This window comes from Anneissia japonica, unplaced genomic scaffold (assembly GCF_011630105.1).
Source record: "Anneissia japonica isolate Jap-2015-1 unplaced genomic scaffold, ASM1163010v1 scaffold6997_len847652_cov182, whole genome shotgun sequence".
NCBI lineage: Eukaryota > Metazoa > Echinodermata > Crinoidea > Comatulida > Comatulidae > Anneissia > Anneissia japonica.
The window spans coordinates 763,611-784,633 of NW_022730884.1; the positions used below are offsets into that span (position 1 = coordinate 763,611).

The window sequence follows — 21,023 nt, forward strand, 5'->3', positions numbered from 1 at the left end:
CTCTTAAAATCACTACACTGGTGCTACAGCGTTTCCAGTGCATTCGTTGCACTGTGTAACATTCCCTGACGCAATCGGGAAGGCTTCCCGATTCGACCGACCAATCCGCATCACCGGATGCTGTCGGCAATACCTTAGAGTGTAGCAATTATATGGAAACCAAGCTTGATACTTATTAGATATCACCATTTAGTGAATAGAGCCAGTGATAGTGTTCGACTGTGTTTACTGCAACCATTATGGTTACTGTACAGTTACCAGAATGGTTGGAGGTGGTGCCCGACTGACACAGCACAAAAACCGAATGGTTGCACAAGGTTCAGAATAAAATAGCCACATAGGTTAGTACAAATAATACAGCAACCTATTCCCAGTACTCAACTCAAAAGAATTAAAGCAAATCAAAATGAAATATCAATGATGCAAGCATTATGTGAAGACAACTTGTTACAGTATGCAACAAAGCTCTGAGCGAATGCCAAAGAAGGCTTCACTGCTAACAAATTCATTTCTATCAGTTAATATACCTTTATTGATCAACATTTTTTTGTAAAGTGATTGTCTCATCAAAAGTCAAGATACCAATGCATTCATTTTCTATTCATGTGCATAATCTCTCAGTAGTAACTTCACTAAATATACATTTAAAACATTCTTAAATTGCTTAATTTTCCATAGGAAAGTTTTTTTTATATAAATATCTCCATGCTTATTTTTTAACAGTATAAACTTCAATTGATCCATCATTAGAATATCAAGGGTGAAAACCAATAACCATTAATGAATAACAAAAATAGGCTAGAGCTTTCACATCATTTCAAGCAGCATAACAGATATGGAAATTGATATAGAAACTTAACTACTGTATCAATGGTAAGTAAAACACTTGAGATACAAATAAACTTAAAAGGACTTGCAGCTCAATAAAGGAAATTATATTTGGGTGGGGGAACATTTTCTTTCACCGATCATACGATGTATCATAGCAACGTGTTGTATAAGCCTCATCCTGCTCGCATGGTTTTAAGTTTAACGTTGAGCTATATGCTAGCTTTTGCTTAGTCTAAGCTACAAAAGATTGTGTCAATTCATAAAGGAACTATGAATGGCTAAGATTAGAGTGTAGTAATTATCTTTAGGGACATTACTTAATGAAGTCCTGAAGTCCTGTGCCATGAACAGACTTGTATCCTAGCATCCAACATTCTTTCATCAGCGTTATGTAAACCTAAGCCCGCGTCCAGATTATCAAATTTTATTTGACAAAAACATGTGACATGCCTAAATATGGTCATAATGACATCACATCATGACTATATATGGACATACAACTGTTTTTTTGTCAATGAAAATTTGATAGTGTGGACCGAGCTTTTGTCCGAACAAATTGGATTACCAAGTTGAACCTTCCAAATCCTCTGCTTTTTATTTCTTCACTCAAAATGATTTAGGGTTCTTCAACTTTTCCCATGAAATACAGACTATAAACAAACTCAACAGGGGCGGATTCTGTACCCTCTAAATTGTTGAAAGTAAGAAAAGGGGAAAAAATAAAAATTACTTCAAAATTTTATTTAAGAGCACCATTTTTAGCCATCCAGATGGCACAAAGCCACTGCATTTTTTACATCAGCCACAATGACGTTGGGGCTGAGGTAGTCTGGACCCTTAATTTGTAAATGTTTCTCCCTAGACCCCCTCTATTTGGAAATTCCTGGTTCCCCACAGCTCAGACACTGCCTACCAGAATTTACATTGATGTCTAAAGTAACATGGACAGCTAGCTGATGCACACATGCCACAATGATTAGGATTGGCATAGTCGATGAATTAATATCGCTATCAGCAGAGCACAGCGAGTCCATTCCACGAAGGTCAAAGTTGATTATAAGAATGATGACGTGGGTAGAGTACAGTATGATGTAATAGTCAGGACTATCTTTTATAAGAGTACAGTATGTGAAAATGATCTTTTAAACTTAACATTCATAACATCATATTGAACAATATGTCACATTCCAAGTCTTGTACCAGAAACCAGAGAATTTGAAATTTAAATTGTGTTAATATTACCATATCTACAAGAAGAACTATGGCATTTGACCGTAAGAATGTATGAACATGAAATTTGGCAAAAAAAGGTTTCAAAGATAAAAAACCACTTATTTATTAACACTAGTTTCAGCTTCAAAATTATAGTTCCATTAAGATAAGGTCAAATTAAAGTCAAAGTATGCTCAAAGTAGTAGTCTATTTTTCATAAGATCTGGGTAGAGCTGTTACCATTACTTTTTTTCTAAAAGAATAATTACCAAATTCTAAAAATGCATTCCTGTGATGTGTTTTTTAGCCACAATGTTTTCGTAATTGTAATAATAATTTCAAGAATCTGAAAAATGATAAAGAAAATGAGAGCAGCACTTATCGCTTCTGGAAATTCTAATTAGTTACTTTTAAGTTTTGAAGTAGCTTCAATGTAAATAAGCACATGTGCCCTGTCCAAGCAGCGTGTGGACACGAACACTAGTCTGATGCAATGTACGCATAGTATTGTAAGGCTTTTGTAAATTTAATTTGGACACAAGTCTGTATGAACATGCATAATGTCTTAATTAATAAAACAAACAATTATTGATAAACCATTTTCCCCTAAAATTCAGAGATTCACACCAACATACAGTAATTATTATCTAATCCGTCACAAGGTGTAACACAGTGGACTGATTAAAGTGGTGGTGGGTCACATTTATGTCCTTTTTTATTTTAAAATGTTAAGAACCAGAACCTGATACTAAGCCTTAATAAACTGAATCTTAACTAAAAGCTCTGCCCACAATATCAAATTTTCTTTGACAAAAAGCTGTCGTATGCATAATAGTCATAAGGTGGCTATATATGGTAATCATATTTAGGTATCACATGTTTTTGTCAAATGACCTTTGATAGTCTGGAAAGTGCTTAGCGAATGTGATCTGCCAAATAAATAACCATATATACAAGTACATACATAAACATTTCTCTGTATTATACTGTTTTTTAATATATTATTATATATAATTCATCAGAGAATTATCACCTAGCAGAACATTATATAACTCATAAAAATATAAAATCTTCATCTTTAATGTGATTACTGTTATGTTTCTGTTATTAGTCACAGTTAGTTATATCATGGAAGTATTGCTCAATAGTTACAGTTTGACAGCATTCTCCATGGTTACATTATGTAATTTAATTCTCTATTCTTACCTCAAAGTGATACTCTCCTATCAAGGTCAAACATCACTTACCCTGATACATACAGTATCAGGGTAATATTGTTATTCAATTTTAATATTGCTTATCTTTAGAAAGTTTCACAAATTGTTTTAAAATACAATCAGGTGTTATATGGAAGAGGGTCATGAGTGGAATGATCTATTAAAATTGAACCATAAAAGACAATATAAAACATAAAAGAATTAAGGGTGAAATAATCTATATCAAACCAGACGATACTGTACCAGGGCTTAAATTTCCTTAAAATGCTCCATCAGCAAATGGTTACAGGTAATACAGGTTCAGATGATGAAGATAATGTTGATTATTGGTGTTATGATGATGATAAGATGGCATTGATAGTTGGAAACATTTGACAAAAATGCTAATTTCGTATGATGGTAATGAAATTATTAAAAAGATGATCTCGATAATCGGATTATTTTTAACTTCAAGGACAACATGTTATTGTATTGTTGGTAACAATAATGATACTTTGTAACTACATAATCATATGTAAATATAATGGTAACAAAATATGATGAGCATAATTATAATGATTAATGGTAATCATGACCCTGACAACACATGTAACAAGAGAAAATCCTAAAAGCAACTGCATTTTAATTAAATCAGATAATCTATACATGGAATTAACATAGCTCATGTCTGCCTGTTAGCATTTAACTACGCATTTTGGTCTTTTCCTTCCCTATTTAACCGTCCCAAAGCATTTATTTCACTGTATATTTTGCACTGTAAACATTAATATAATATTCCTCATATTTCTAGAAACATCAAAGATATACAAACATTGTAAAAATCACTTTGTACCAAAATTGTACACACTGGAAGACCATATTTTATAATCACCTGAACATCATTTCCAATAGCATGCTAAAGTTTAGTAGAAATTCACAGGGGGGCGCTGTTGAAATGTTGTTGAACTTACAGTTACTGAACTTACCACAAAACAAATACTAGACTAAGAACTGGCCAACCTAAAGGAAAATTAATTATTTGACTACAGTAGATACTGAATTAGGATTGTATACTTTTGATGATGTTGCAATTATATACACATATTTGTGACTTTATGTAATCTTTAATAAAATGAAAATGAAGTGCAGATTTTTAAATTTTATTGATAATTAAATCATTTAGATACATGTACATTTATCTTTTTTTAATTAATTTTTAAAATCATACAGATTGGAGATGGAGAAGGTGGTCTTGACTGCCTTTTCTCCTCTCCACTCCTCATTTGGTTCTGTTTTATACACATTTCCTTTAACCGGAGAGAATAAATTAATTAAATAAACGTCAATATGGCAATGCAAGAACGTAGGCACTCACACACGTATAGGGTTCCTTGATACGGATGCATTGAAGTTAATATTTTTTGATAATTTTAGAATGCAGTGACTGAAGAATTCAGGATTCATTATTCAAAACAACCAATTGGCAAGCAAATCAGATAATTTTTCCTGTCTAATCCTTCCCGTCTACTTCTTTTCCGGAACAAAGATCTCTACCACTGCATTCTCCTCGGCTGCTGCTGCTAATGCGTTTCGCTTCGCGGCTGCTCGTTTTTCAGCGATGAGTTTCCGCCTTGATTCCTCTCTGGCTTTCCTTGCCTGTTCCATTTTGATATTACGTTCAGATTTCATATTACCATCCGTACTTTTGCTAACCTTTGCTTTGGCCTACCACAAAAAAGAAGTCAGATTAAAGAAACTGTATCTGGTTAAAATAGTCAAAGGAATCTGGTAATCTAAAGGTAAATTTCATCCTTCAAGATATCACTTACTGTACTATTAATAACACTGTATAAATTTATATTATTTTTATTTATTTTTTATTTTTTTTTATATGTGATGTTTAAGCAGGTTTAACTATACTGTATGAGAGTAGCAACTTAAAAATAACATTAGAATATCGACATTTATAAATTATAAAGAATTGTTACAACTACAGAACATCACCAACTACATTCTACACAATTAATATTTACTATTAAACATGTTAAGAATCCATACCTTCTTTTGAGTGATAACTGTTGGTTGTTGTAAGACCCAACCATTTTTCTCTAAGTTGTCAACCTCTTGGAACAGCCTCTCTACATCTTCAACTTGAAGCATAACCATCTCCCAGAAGCCCACCAAGTCCATTGGCATCGTCTTAAACTGTTCATCATCACTTTGATTCTGCAGAAATAAAAACAGTAAAGAAGTGAACCAAAGTACAGTGCACCCTCCAATACGAGACCCCTCTAATTCCAAGGCCCCTCTAATTCGAGACCACTTTTCCAAAGACCCAAATAACAATCTTTAACCTTTTAACACAAAGCTAGCCCTCTAATTAAAGACCAACCCCGAGACCACCCCAAAATTTTCAGATCCCAAAGGTGATCTTGAAGTGGAGTAGGAACTGCATTAACAATTTACACATCTGTGTATCATTTCTGAAAAGTCTTACTGATTAATATTATTAGTCTCCTGAGGAAGCCCACTCTATGTTTGAAAGCTTGAGTTGAGAATATAGGCCTACTGTACAGTACTATAAATCTACCACTATTCAGTAAAGATCAGCCAACATTGGCGGATCCAGGAATTGGAAATAGATGGCGGCAGCTTTTGCAATTGGGGGATCAACACCACCCTTAGCCCCACACAACGGTTGAACTGATGTATGAAATTGATTGGCTATGTTACTTCTAGACTGCCGGATATGGTACTCTCAGAATTACATTTGAAATTTTTTTTTTTTTCCTATTTATTTTTAAAAAATGTTCTGCCACTGGTCAATATTACTGTAATTATCAAGGTACGGTACAATTCCAGTATAATTGTAAAAAAAGGAATTACAGCATGATGCCAATGTACTCAAACCTCTTTCCATGAAAGAAAATAAACTAATTACTGTCCACACATTTGTGTTTGAAACAGCTTTTAATCAATTTCATTTAAACTATTTGTTTTCAATTATTTTTGCTATTGATGGCAAAGGTAATGGACTTTTCCGGAGTGTCTATCAATTAATTACTGTCCACACTTCATATAGTTTGTGTTTGAAACAGCTTTTAATCAATTTCATTTAAACTATATGTTTTCCATTATTGCGGAGTGTCAACCAAACATAAAATCTGACCATTCTGAACAGGGCCACGAATACACACACGTCTCAAAAACACCTCACAAATACGCATGTTTGTTTATGTTTTTACACTGTCGTTTTGCAGGACCTTAGCAACAATATCCATTGGGTGGAGCTTAGCAGAAAGGTCAATTAACCAACTGTTCATGCATTTTCGGTAAAATATGCACCATATCAATTTTTGTTTAGAATGAAGAGGTCTGTGGCCTCATAAATAAATAAAAAAAGCAATTAGTGTCAGTTGTATTAGAATACAAGTGATCTTACAAAATAAAGCAGTCCACAAGCTAATACAGGTCTGTGTCTTATCAATTATGTCTCCAACCATGATGACCACTATCCTACTTATAATAGGTTACGATATTAGTGGCCCTCGCACGTTTTTTTAATTACGTTTTCAATTAAGAAGGCATAATTTTTTGCATTTCGTGACTCATAAGTCCTTGCACAGAGCGTTATGATTATCATTCACACTACAGCGCTGGGTGTATAATGACATTACCATGGTTTACATAAAACCATTAAAAATATTACTCATTTAATTAGTAATAAAAAGGAATACCTATTAATAATAGGATTGAACATATAGACTGATGTTTCACTTTATTCAAAATTTGAACTTTACATAAACAATTCAAATTCGAATTGTTTGCAACTTTTACACAAAAAAAATCCATTCATTAAAAAGAACACACATAAAAAATCTATGATGTCTTTAAAATCTACTGATGTAAAAATCTTGACAACATTCTGACACACTGCCCTCTCATTATATTTGAAGCCTCAACACATTATCAAACCCCTCTTTTCTACACCATCCCACTTCTGTCTTACCATAAATAATACTAAAGAGGAGGAATTTACAGTAATGTGACAGTTTGTTTTATATTTAATTTTTAATATTTTTTCTTTTTCTCTTTTAAATTAATTTCAAGTTTTTTAATCTGATCAAGGCACAGTAGCAACCACTGACAATATTTATTACTTAAGTCCAGCAAACTTGGCCTTTTTAAACCAGTTCCCTGTATTATCACCGTAAAAGGAATTCTAGAGATTCTATCCTGTACGTATTCTTCAAATGCGAAGCTTCATATCCTGTCTAATATTACACCAGGAAAAGATTTCCAAAATGTATTATATTGTTGTAGTTGTAGAAGCATTAAAATAGTTGACCTACTCTACATCAACACTATACACTAGAGAGCCAGGTAGAAAAATCCAGTATGTTCAATGCTATGAAATCTATCAACTCCATTCATTTTTGTAATATTTTTCTTTGTTTAAATGAATAAAAAGTAGATTATAAATTTTGTTTTTTCGTACATGCATGGGGTCTCAAAGCTCCTTAAGTTACAGGACTCCCGCACTCTCTGGCAAAAAAAAACAAAAATCTCTTGGAAATTAACCCATCACTTATGATTTTAGTACTGCACTAGTTATAAATTATCTCTTTTAAGTCAGCTGGCCATGGATAACAATAATAAAAATTTATGTGTTTATTAAAGCTCATTTAACCAGATATTTCCAATAGCTTAACCCAGATCACTGGTATTCTAAAAGGTAACTCAAGATCCCTGGAGGTGCCTGCCAGTTTCTAGATCTTGAAAGAATTTCATTTAGCTTCAGGAATTGTATACTGTAGATGGCAAATTACTCCGTTTCCATTTTAGCTTTACAAAAACGAAAATTTATACAGTTTCTAGATGTTTACTTAGCAGTGGTGGTGGTGCTGCTGCTATAGTAGTACATAAACTTTATGACATTAATGAAAAGGGTGGAACACATAAGGTTGTCACCACATTTTTTTTTTTTCATTAGCAATTTAAGCTGAAAGATGGGATGTGGCTATTTGCCAAAAATTAATTGAAGACAGGCTGTGGCTAACAATAATACTAATAATCAATACTGCCGCAATGTTCTCCAATATTCATCAATAAGTCATTTGCACGTGAGAGAATTTTGAGATCTTATTGTCGTCTGGATTGTAGGACACAGTTTGCCTGAATCTACACTGCCCAGAAAATGTAGAACGGCCACGAATTAGTGATGGTTGAGTATGCATCAAGGCTACACATGCTAAATTGCTAAATTACAGCCAATCACAGATGCACACATCAGAATGTTTACATTTTCAACAGGGATGGAAAGATACTGGACATGTGGGCTCACAAATTTGACGCTGACTCGTAATATCATTTTGAAGGGAGAAATGGCTCGAGTGTAGTGTATTCAGAGAAAATTAACTAGTGTATGTGCGTTAATACACACTTAGATGTACTGTACGTGTCAGGTTGGAGGATATTGCCAAATGTTAATTGTACTATAGGGTGAAATTATGATAATTGAGAGTCCTTCTTTTACAAAAGGCAATTTGTATGACAATGACATCAATTATGCAAGAAAGGCTGAATAATGGGATGGGAAATTTAATATTTAAAAAGTTGGATGAATGAAAATAATGGAAGAAAATTGTAAAGTAAAATTCCTGCATTTGATAAAATCTTTCATTAATTTGTTTATCATTCATGTTTATCATTTTTTATTATTTTATTTATTTTTTCTTTTAATTTGTATGGCCTATAGTTTAATTTTGTAGGCTACTATAGGTCTTTAAAGCCCAAATTTTTGGGACCAGTATTTCCATGGTCGCAACTTTCTCTAATTAAAATAACAAAATAAGACATGTTAATATGGAACAAAAAATAAGACACATAAAAGAAAAAAAAAAAAATTTAAATTCAAATTTAGAGTATCATTCCTGGACATCTCGAGGTACTGTACAATTCCATAATCATAAAGACTGAATTGGTTTAGACTCCCCATCTGTCATTGAAATACCTCTCTGGGACACCTCTATTTCAAAATCCTGGATCCGCCACTGCAAGAGTAGTCACGAACGCTGTCAGCCATCATGCTCAGTTGCAAAAACATTTGGAACAGCATTGGCTATTTACTGCAGTCAGATAAATAACGTACCGGCATTACTGTAGTTAGTAGGACAATATCTATAATTACTGATGATAATTACACTGTTACAGTACTGCCGTAAGCCCACTGAAGGTATAAATCCACCCCTTCCCCCCACTCCCTACTTTATGCCAAATTTTTTGTACTAGCCTTTCTTCAAGCAAAAGTGCAGGGTATGACTTCACAAATGCTTGAATTTTGCATTCATTCATACAAATCTTACAAACCATGGGAATGTGAAATGTGATTAACGATTTATTAAATTACAAATTAGTTAAATTAACTGAATTTCCCCAAAATCTCCTGTTTATGAAACTTGCAAGTTGCAATTATTGAAACTGAGGAAAGACTGTTAAACAGTCATGTACACCGTACATGACATCTCTCAAAACTCAGCATTAATAATCTTTAACTTCAATCCTACACCCCTGAGGGCAGTATATCCTAATTTCAATGTGTGTAAGCAACGATATAAAATGACGTTGGATAGTCCAGGGTACACTTGGCAATACGCAAGGGGATATGTTTCTTGCCTAGAGTGTTTTTTTACGTCGTGTGCTTCAAATCCTAAGTTGGCAAAACATTCAATCTAAACTTAATTTGCCTAACACCCTCTGGCTATTTATAGCATCTCGTGTCAAGTAACCAATGTTAGAAATTTCATACAAAATATCATTCTCTGTTAATTTGTACTAGTTAATTTACTATATAATAATTATACTGTTATTGCTGAAGTGGCCACCTAAATCTACAATGTCAATTATGTAGGTAAAGACAGCATTTAATAGTCAGAATCTGATTTCCAATCCACCTTTTGCGTCTGGTCAGTATGTGATCTGTATGCGGTACTCGCTTTGTTATTGTTTTGAACGCTCGAGTTTATACAGTATACTGTAAAGATGGCAGCTCAGCGACTGTTTTTGCTAAGTGTCTGTTATTAACGACACCATAATTGCTGTTTCTGTTTTTTAAAATGGAATTTCTTTTACCATAATCACTAACAAGTGTCAATATTACGTCCGAGGCATTAGGACATTGGACATCGAAAGGCATGAAAGATATCGCTGGTAAAGGGCATAATATTAATAGAAATGTTCATGATGCATTAGTGGGTACGGTTAGTAGGCGGCAGGCTGTAGCTGCTTTGTGGACACAGACCAAGGCCTAGAAATTATTCTTAAGGTTCATTGCAGTCATTCATACTCATAACGTCTAGCACCACATATAATACTTCTCAATACATTTCAGAAGCCCATAAGATTTAATAACCGACTCGAAGTGATTTGATAGTTTGCAGCGACGGTGTATGCCTAGACTGCCTGATAGATTGTCCAGAGATATTCACTTGTTTTGGTAATCAAAATGAACGACTCCATTTAACCATTTATGCAAGTCATAACCATAATATAATACGGTATATTTATAGAGTCTACATTGGGAAGTATTTCCGTGCTTCATTATTGTATTATTGTGGATTGTGCAGACCCCCGGTCCTTGGTTTGCCTAGCATTGTACAAGGTACGATTTCAAGCTTAAAATCACAGCTTAAAATCAACTTTTTAAAAATGTACAGCGATAAAATATTACATAAAAGTCAGCCTATAAATTATATTCCCAAATAAAATTACTTAGCAAAGTATGACAATGATTTACAGAAATTTACTGTACAGAGTTGCTAATATTCGGTATCCGCAATGTTTTAACACAGCATACAGATGTTGTCACTACCCTAAAATAACCAAGCACAAGAGGTGGATTAGCCTGTCATATTCCTTGTCATTGTATTCATAATTCGCAAACCAGTACAAAAAATAAAACTTTTCTTTGGTCCTTGGTGAGTTCATACCTAGATGTCCGGTCTCAAGTCTATAAATTTATCCTTGAAGAATTAACATTTATTGCAGTATGTGGTTAAAGAAGAAAAAATATATTATGCGATCCAATACTTACAATGTTCTTTTCACAAAGGCCTCTAAATTGTTTAAACTTCTTATTTGTGAGGAGGCTGGCCTTGCCAATGGCTGACCGAATTATTCCACAAACTGAAACACAAAAGGAAACGGGTGAAACAATTGCCACTCAAGTAAAAATTAATACAAAAGTACTTTTTGGCATTGAAGGTGAATGATAAGGGTAACACAAATACTGTGGGCACATATTAAGGGTAAGAAATAGAGTTAGTAAGTTAGTAACAGTAGTTTCTTGGTTATAATCCCACCCCAATGTTACATCCGATTCCAATAGTGAAATAATGTGCAGCCTGTTTCCTGGGATTTATTGTACAAACAAAATTGGAAATTAATGCTACTAGGTGGCTGAATAATTTTGAAAGAAGATCTGGTGGATTATCAGAAATTTGGCTAATATAAAATTAATAATATAATGGTCAAAAATGAAACTGAACTGTAGTGTTAGCAATCTGATAACCACAGAACAATAGTACATTGACTTGATGTACGCAATGATGAAGGAACTTCTTGCAATGAAAAACAGTCTAAAAAAAATAACTAAAAACTATCTTATTTTTTAATTTGATTTTTATTTGTTTAATAAAATTATTAAAGACATAATGTCTGCAAGAAAAGGAAAAACCTAAAAAAATTTCAAATAGCTCATTTAAAAGGACCAATAAGAGAGTAAACAAATATTTTTGCTGACCTACAGACGTTTTACTACAAAAAATTCATTGATTACTAGCCAATTTAAGGCTTTACATAAGTCATCTGATTTGGAAAAGAGGACAATTTTTTTATCATTCATATGTTAAATTATAATAGTTTTTATAGCTTGCTTAAATACAATTTAAACAACTGAAATACCTACAGTATGGAATTGAATTTTCTTTTAACTCATGGCAGACCGTAATCTTGTTGAAGGATAAAATACCAGGTACTGTATGTTGCCAATCTTTGCATATTAACAGAATGTCACCAGCTGTTGAATTACTGTATGTTATACTAGTATGTAGTTTTTCATTATAAATTTCAAGGAAAAAAACTACAGGATGATGAAGTAATGATTTTTATTGTATATGGTAAGTACCATAAATAAAATAAACCATAAATTAAATATCCGTTCAAAGAAATCTCTTCCAGAGCGAGGAACAACAGCTGAGTAATTGCAGACTGTTTTGCTACTTCAAGACAGGTTACTGTATATTCTCATGTATAAAAACTTTAAAAGAAAGTTTAAAATATCATAATGTTGTCTTATAAAGTAAGCACAAGTGCATACATACAGTACATACACATACTGTATTCCTACACATTTTTCATTTTTAAATCAGTTCATTATGTGCGGATCGTCCATAACATTCAAATTTACTACTGCGGGAGAGGGGAAAAGGGGGGTTAGGAGGGCTACATCCTCCCGCTGGGGAAATTAGGAAAGATTCGTCAGGAGAAAAAAAATATTTTAAACCGTTTATATCAAATGTTGACCTGAACTGGATAGGCCTATATAAAATAAATAGTTTGGGCACTGCATGAGATACAAGAAACACCATCCTTATGTCAAGATGCTACGAGTGTCTAGCAGCTTATTACTTTCAACAATTTTCTCATTGAGGAGGGGACCCCATTCCCTCCTCTCTGAGCCTCAGATGGCACTACGCACCAAAGTAAAACGCTTGCCCTGCATGTCGGGGGTGTTGACCTGCCGTTAAATCCCAGCGCTGCCAATGACCTACTAACTGTTAATGAATGAACAATTCTAAATGCGGAGAAATAAGATTTTGATGAAACTTTGAAGTTCATAAATGATTTTATGGAAGATTAGCCCTACATTTGGATCTAATTTTAGCCGCCAGCTAGATGTAATAATTATCAGGACCATAAAAAGCAGCAAAAGTACGAATTCCGACAGTCTTATGCCCGATATATAGAAATCATCCAAAAATTACAAGACTAGGGCAAAAGAAATTGTTGTTTTCCCTCTGCAACTAGCATTTCTAAGAAATAAGCTTACTTTATTTTTTAAGCTTACTACATCTATTTAATCAAATTTGTGATACTGGCGAAATTATTCCCTGACTACAACACTGAAATTGATTTTTCACTGGAAATCGGTACATTATCTTTCGATTTGATTATGTCACTGAAATACTGATGATAACATGATTTCATACCTTTAAAGCCAAAACATACCAAAGTAAATGTTGAAAATTACTGGCCCTGTTTAAGGCAATATAATTGAAAAAAAAAAATTGAATGAAAAATATATAATATTTGTATAAGGTCAAAGGTAATATTGATTTAAAAAACCACAAAGGATCCTGTCATCCTGTTTCATTCCCAAAGGTACCAAAATTCTTGGCAAAGTGTCCATAAAAACAATTGAAAAGTAGCCTTGCAGGTAACCACAATAGCTAAAGTACTGTACTATCCTAAACCAGCCTGATTTTGTACATATAATGCTTCTACATATGTGCACGACACCATTGGGAGGAATAAACAGTATTAAATGGTAAATTACTAATAGTGAGGTACTTTTTGAAGCCACTTATTAGCTCTTGGACCAGCCTCCCAGAAAAACGTCGCGGTTTCCCACACTCCAATCTCATACAAATTCATGATTTGAATTCATGATTTAAATTCATGATTTAAATTCATGTTTTATCGCATTGTTTTACTATTGCACTATCATTGATAAATTGTCTCACTGAAATCAGTTAGCCACAGACAGGTACATACAGATAATCACAAGATACAAGATTAAACGATAAAATTTATTATCTCTAATAAAAACTGGGAAAAAAAAAATTTGGGGGAAAAAATTAAAAAAAAAAAAAAAATTTTGAAATTTGTTTTATTTTTTTATTTATTTTTTTCCTTTATTTTGTTAAATAGTTAGTAGATATTATTTGCATTAGCTAAATCATGTTTTACTTTGAATATCAATGTACCAGCAAACAACCCAAGGGTGATATTTGGATTTAGCAAAATAAAAAATTAAAAAAAACCTCCCCCCTCATTACTTTTCCTGCCCAGATAGGGTGATAAACTAATAATATTTTTTGTAGGGTCTAATATTCAATTTCTTAGGAGTAATTTATTATGTATCAACAACCTGTTTGTGTTTTCCACCATTCATTTAAGTACATTGTAAATTTGTACTTTACTATCAATGAGTATTTTTTTCGGTTTCTCTTTATTCTCTCTCAAAAACTAAGAATCTTTCATGTTAGAAACCTAAAAAATACTACAGTATGTTTTTTTTTTTCATTTCTTGAAGCTTTCCTAAGTAGGATCAACTAACAATAAATTTATGAACAAAATACTGACTTGCTGTGAACTTGCCAGCAAAGTCCATGATTCTTGAAAATGATCAAATAGACTGAAATGTTGAAAAAAAAACAAAACAAAACAAAACACACATAACCTAATTTGTATAAATTTGCCCACATTCCACCTGTCTTGATATTTCCTAGGTGAATACCAAATGGATAGATGAGGACTTTGTATTCTGCATTTATGAATAAGCTTTTTGAACTTATGTAAATGACAGTTGGATTAAGATATTATCAATATAGCTAAGAATTCAACAAGGGAAAAAACAAGCTGACTACATACAGGATTTCATAAACATAGACAATTTTTTTAAACAGCTGTGTCAATAATCTAATATACGAAAGGTCAGGATGTAATGTACAGGGAAAGGGTAGAAGTAACAACAGTTGATACCTTATTAATGGGATAACTTTGGGATCAGAAATTGTCCTGTTATTAATACTGTATTATTACGGAAAAGAGTACCTCTTTATAACAACCCTAACAAAAAAAGAAAATTGTCCTTAGTTCTTGGTAAGGTTTTTGTATGCGCTTGTAATGAAAAAAATTGTAGGTTTCTTGTTTTAGTTACAGGGGTTGGAGTAATCATTTAACACTCAGGACGTGTCCTCATCCCACTCCCTAATGCAGGGTTTCCCCTGCAGAGAAAATAACTTTATTTTACATCATTTTGCAGAAAATTTTCCAACTGTAAGACTAACATTCTGTATAGTGCATATAGATTCTCAACACTAATATTATTTTTATTTTTATGTTCTGTTCAATTGATTCCTTGTTTTGCCTTTCCTGGATCGGTTCATTTCCTGGACTATTGCTTTCTGGATGTGTGGCAAACTGTTGTTCCTTTTTTAAAAATAAAGTGATTTTAGATACTGTAAGGCCTATTCCCAGGATTACAGTGAACAATCACTGTTAGGTTACAATTACATTCTCAATATCGGTAATTAAAATTATGATTTGGCCACGATTTTGATTCCCATCCAATAATCATAAAAAACTAAAATTTGTACCTTCTGAATCCTAAAATCCTTTTCTCTTTTATAATACAGTATGATTCTCAAAAGCGATTATCGTATACCATTGCCTTGTCAAGCACTGCACTTGCGTTTGCTATCTAGTTGTAGTTCATTGTTAACTGAAATTTGTAATTAATTTTCTATTACCGTAGATGTGAATGAAAGAGATTTTTAAAAATGTGGCCACCGATACTACCATTTAGACTTGAAAACCTTCACAGACACGCGCAAGACATGTACCGTCACTAGACATACAACACGTTCTCTTGATACCTTAAATGTCGCCTTAAGTGCAAGCAATTTAGATCAAAGTATGCTACAGTAAAATGCAGATGACTCATATCCCAATAGCGTATGACAAGAACAATTTGGAAAAGCAAAATTGTATAAAATAATCCACCTTTCATGTCAATATTTTACAAGGAAAATACAAACAGGAATTTATTTTTTACTTTGGGGAAAAATAAAAGAAATGAGTTTGCAATTCAAGATTTGGAAAATCATTTTCAGGAGTTTATGTTTATTTTTTTTTTCCCATTTTTTTGTTTTTTTTTTGTTTTATGAGCCAAACTCTGCTAAAATGTCTGCAATCATTTGAATCACTGAATCAATTATTAAATAAGTAAATTTTAGATGAATTTTGTTCAAGCAATCAATCATTTAATCAATAAGGTATCTATTCTGGGCCAGTTTCTAACATATATCTGTCATCCTGATTGTAACTGTTGCACTGATGTTGACATTAAGCTATAAAGTGTTTAAGCTACCATATTTCCTTGTCTATTACACTTTAATAGGTGAATTCATAGATGGTTAAAATCAACACACCTGACTAAGCAATCACAGGCCTGCCAGGATAACTTCGGCGCATTTAAAAAAGGAAGAACAATGCGTCATGACCACCGAACGAAATATTAATGGGACGCGAAAATTGTCAAAGATAAACCACGATAGTGTCCGTTGAAGCCGAAAACATGAATTGATGGATGATAGCCTGTTGAACTGTTCCATAATCACTGTCAACGACTCATGAAATATTCCTTAACTCAATTACGAAGTTTAAATAACTATAGTATTTGAATTACAGTACAGTATACAGTAGATCGACTTTTATTATTAATTATATTATACTTGGCCATGTGTTTCAACCTGACCGACTTACAGTATGTGTCAATGTCATAGGGATTCTACAATGCCGGATACTTTTTTTACCATTTCAAACTATCATATTATTAGAATTGGAATTGTACCTTTACACTTTTTTTTTTTATAAGAACACATTTTATAAGAACACTGAGCTGAAATTGCTTAATAATTAAGAACAAAATAAGAACAGATTGAGGCTGAGGTAAAATGTCAAATGAGATTTTTATTTTAAAAACTAGAAAAACCAAAAAAAAAATATTTGTAGTGTACCTTAGGAGTAGGTGTGACTATGTAAAACAGTAGGTACTTACTGTACGGTACCCGCCATTTGGAGCCATTTTTACCAGGGCCATTTTTCTGGGGCCTGTTTTTCAAGGGCCATTTTTTCCAGGGCCACTTTTACCTACATTCCAGTACAGTGTATACTGGTACTGTACAATAACAATTTTCTATGTTTGAAAATTGTGTAAAATTAGAACAGAATAAGAACATTTTGAGCCCGAAATCGGCCAAAAATAAGAACACTGAGCCTGGGCAAAATTTTACTGGTTATATAAAAGTACTGTAAATAAAGAAAATCAACAAAACGTAACAGGTATTGCTAAACCACGCAAACCTCCTACAAACCTGACAAACCTTAGCCTACATCAAGCAAACCACTTGATATAATGTACTATAGAACATACTGAAATCTTTAAAAAAAAAAAGTATTTAGAACTATATTAATCAATTTTTTTAGTTAACTTTTTTTGCTTGTGAAAACTCCTGAAAACCTCCACATAATTCATACATGTATCTATTTGTTATTGGTTTTTTTTTAATGAATGATTGAATAAATGATATCGCATTGTTACAGTTAAAAAGAAAGAAAAATATCAGTACAAAGTGTCGTCGACACTTTTCTTTTATATTCTGAATACCATATAATGGCCTTTAATACTTTAAAAAATTTTTGGTCAATGACAAACTAACTGGAATGTCTTCCTCTATAAATTGAGTTAACTTATTTGACAATCCTTGGCAAATTTGTAATAACAAGTTTTGTGTGCTGTTGTATATTTAACCTTGTAAATATTGTGTAACAAAAATAAACAAATAAATGCAATCAATGGAAAACAATTTACTGTAGAAGTGCAAATACATTGGCCAATGAGTTAAACACATGAACTAAACAGTATCGCCATCACGTAGTACTAGTAGTATTGTACGTGTTATACAGCATGCACGCAATAAACAGTCACATGAATTAAATATGTTGTACTTTACTTGAATGTGGACACCTCTGACGATTGTGCAACATTCTCTTCAGTCGTGAGAGGACTCACTAAAGCCATTAGATATCAATAGCAGCTTCCAAAGTACTCAAACTAAACCATGATAATATTATCACCATCACCATAGACAGCATTATACAGTGTGTAGTCCTATCATTAATAGTAGAATGACATTAATTATTAATAAATTTAGTATTAATTATTTCAAGATATCATGTTGCATTATAATACACAACTTTTCAAGAATGTTATATTTTTTAATATAAAAGGAAATTTAAAAAATTATAACTTGTAAAATATAATATTAACCCATTGTAGACATACACAGTACAGTACAATTATTTCCTACTCGTACAGTACTATAGTATACTAGTTGGCAGAATTCATGATTCTCTGAGGCAGTCTGAGGTTAATATTGACATAAAAATTATGAGATAATTGAATAAGATGATAAATTCCTCGAAATGATGTTACTAGGGCACCGGCTAACTCTAATGTGACAAGCGCAATAAAGGAATTTAATCTACAGTAAATCCATTTGGTGGCTTACTGTATGCTGACATTTAAAACCTTTCAAAAAATTTCTTATGCTCTCTCTAATCTATAAAATTTTCTTTGAGAAAAAACTGTTGTACAGTACTCCCGTAGTCATGATGTGCTTACAGTTACAGTTATGGTAACATAATGATGTTACCATTATTGGCATGTCATATGTTTTGGACAAATATTATAGTCTGGACATAGCTTTACATTTAGACTTACTCTGGGGCGGATGCAAGGGGGGAGGGTATGCAGATGGTGCGATCGCACCCCCCTAAATTGTATTAAGAAAAATAATGTTGTATTATATTGTTAAAATTATTATTCTTATCACTATGAACATAGCACCGTTAAGATTTTTTTAAAGTATGAAAATGCAATTTCCAGGCACCTTGAGGTTCAAATTCTCAAAATTTTCGACCTCAGCCCCAACCATGGTGATGCTGAGGTGGTGTGGACTATCACGCACAGCCTACCGCCAAATACTGCATCCGCCCCAATTACAACTTTACTGTAATACATTTAAAAGTTTGTTGTGGTCTGAAGAGGTGGTTTACTGTACATACATTAGGACAAGGGCAAAAAATGTCCTGGGAAACTACTGTAGTTCTACCAAACAATCAATGGTTTTACAGACAACTAATTTGATCACACAAACCAATACTCTCTTCTGATGACCACATCAACAGAAAACGTAAAACGTTGTAAGCTGCCATGTAAGGACCGGTTTGAAGAAGTGGATGTACAACATCGTAGATAGGAGGAAATGAGGGTACTGTTAATGTTTTCAAAAGAATTTAAGGTTACTCTGTACATTACTTTGAAACTTCCGATTTGCCACAAGGAAAGGAAGCTTATCGTATCTCAAATGTACATTCATATGGGAAAATGCATATAAAAATAAAATGTTAATATTAAATATTTACAGCTTATAAGCTCATAATAAATAAAAAATCTAGAAATTAAGCTATTACCCTGTACCTATGCATATTACAGAAGCATACAGTACAGTAGAATCAATGACATCTGTAAAATAGGCCTACAGTACAGAATTCACAACAACAGTATGAAAAAATTTACTGTATTGGAATTTTAACATGTCGGCACATTTTGAAAAAGCAACAAAAGACGTGACAATGACAAGTGTCACGTTGTCGGAAGTACACGGTTACTGTCGGTTTGTACGTTAATGAGCAATTAAAGAAGGCAAGCATTTAGAGGATGTGTGCGCTACAAGTTACAACGCTTCACCACACAGTCTTGTTTTCACAAATAACATAGAGCTTCAATGCAACAAACCTTTCATCAGCTTCTCAAAACTGATGATGTACAGTAGACTAGGTCCTTTACAGTGCATGAGCCAATTGTGTACACTGGCCTAAAGGTTTAAATACAGTAGTCCATCCGAGAAGACTTGTTGCACTACTCGAACCATTATGCGAGCGTGCCACTTAAAATAGCGCCCCTGCCTCAACCTCTTGGTCATTCGACTTGCCAAAAAATAAAAATTAAACAAACAAAAACAACAGTTTTTACAGTATCCTATTGGCCGGAGGTTTATTTTGTCCATGCACCAAAACACATGCATATTATATACCATACAGTACAAAAAATGGACAGTAGATTACTAAAATTACCGTTAAATGTGAAGGCGAGTTGTGTACAGTACCGTGACGAAATATTGCAATTTTACCTGCGCGCAGGCTTCGTAGATACGTAGCCTGATATAAACAATCTAAGCAAGGCTACGCGAAGTTAACAAACGAAGCAAAAGCATGTTCTTTATTTGTATGTGCAGAAAGACTGCTGTAGCTTACTGGAATAAACAATGTATTGCTTGATAATTTGTGAATTACAAACACGAGTTTAGACCGTTAATTTAAAGTATGGAGCTGTTTTTCAATAAGAAAAACATACACTTGACTTCATGGGAGTCACCTCTTCCACTCGCTGTCCACGACAGAAACTTGTTTGTACTGCTGTATTAATTTTTTAATTAATTAGTCTAGGCCTAGCTTATTTTTTAGTTAAAATTATTTTACCTCTTTTAAATGTCAAAAAATGATGTCCTCAATGACAATACACACATGTGAAAAGATTGTTCATCAAATAATATTTTGTAGTCTTGATCTAGTAAGATAAATAATAAATATAAAAGAGAATTAACGTCCGTTGGTTGTAAAATTACCGAATGTCACATGGAAAACCCAATGGAAAATAAAACTTAGCCAGCATCAGACGTCAGAGTGCGCGCCAATCAGAACACAGTAAAGTGTGTTAAAGGTTAACCTCGTGGCAAATGTTGAAAAGCTGTGAGCGACAGTGAGTAAAAAACAAAGAAAATGCGGTCTAGCATGACTAGCCTTAATTCGGCAAGG

At 33.1% G+C, this 21,023-nt stretch overlaps 1 protein-coding gene across 2 annotated transcripts in view; it reads right to left on the bottom strand.

The window, feature by feature from the left end:
* Positions 1-512: 512 nt before the first annotated feature.
* The window catches only part of LOC117115150 (serine/arginine repetitive matrix protein 2-like), a 46,993-nt gene continuing 26,482 nt past the window's right edge, over positions 513-21,023 (bottom strand). For both annotated transcript variants that reach the window (XM_033258835.1, XM_033258837.1), the window contains exons 3-5: positions 11,332-11,423; positions 5,298-5,465; positions 513-4,964 (exon numbers count right to left, since the gene is read on the bottom strand). In XM_033258835.1, coding sequence (XP_033114726.1) covers positions 4,764-4,964; positions 5,298-5,465; positions 11,332-11,423 — 461 coding nt within the window. In that variant the 3' untranslated portion in view covers positions 513-4,763. The remainder of the gene's footprint in view (positions 4,965-5,297; positions 5,466-11,331; positions 11,424-21,023) is intronic.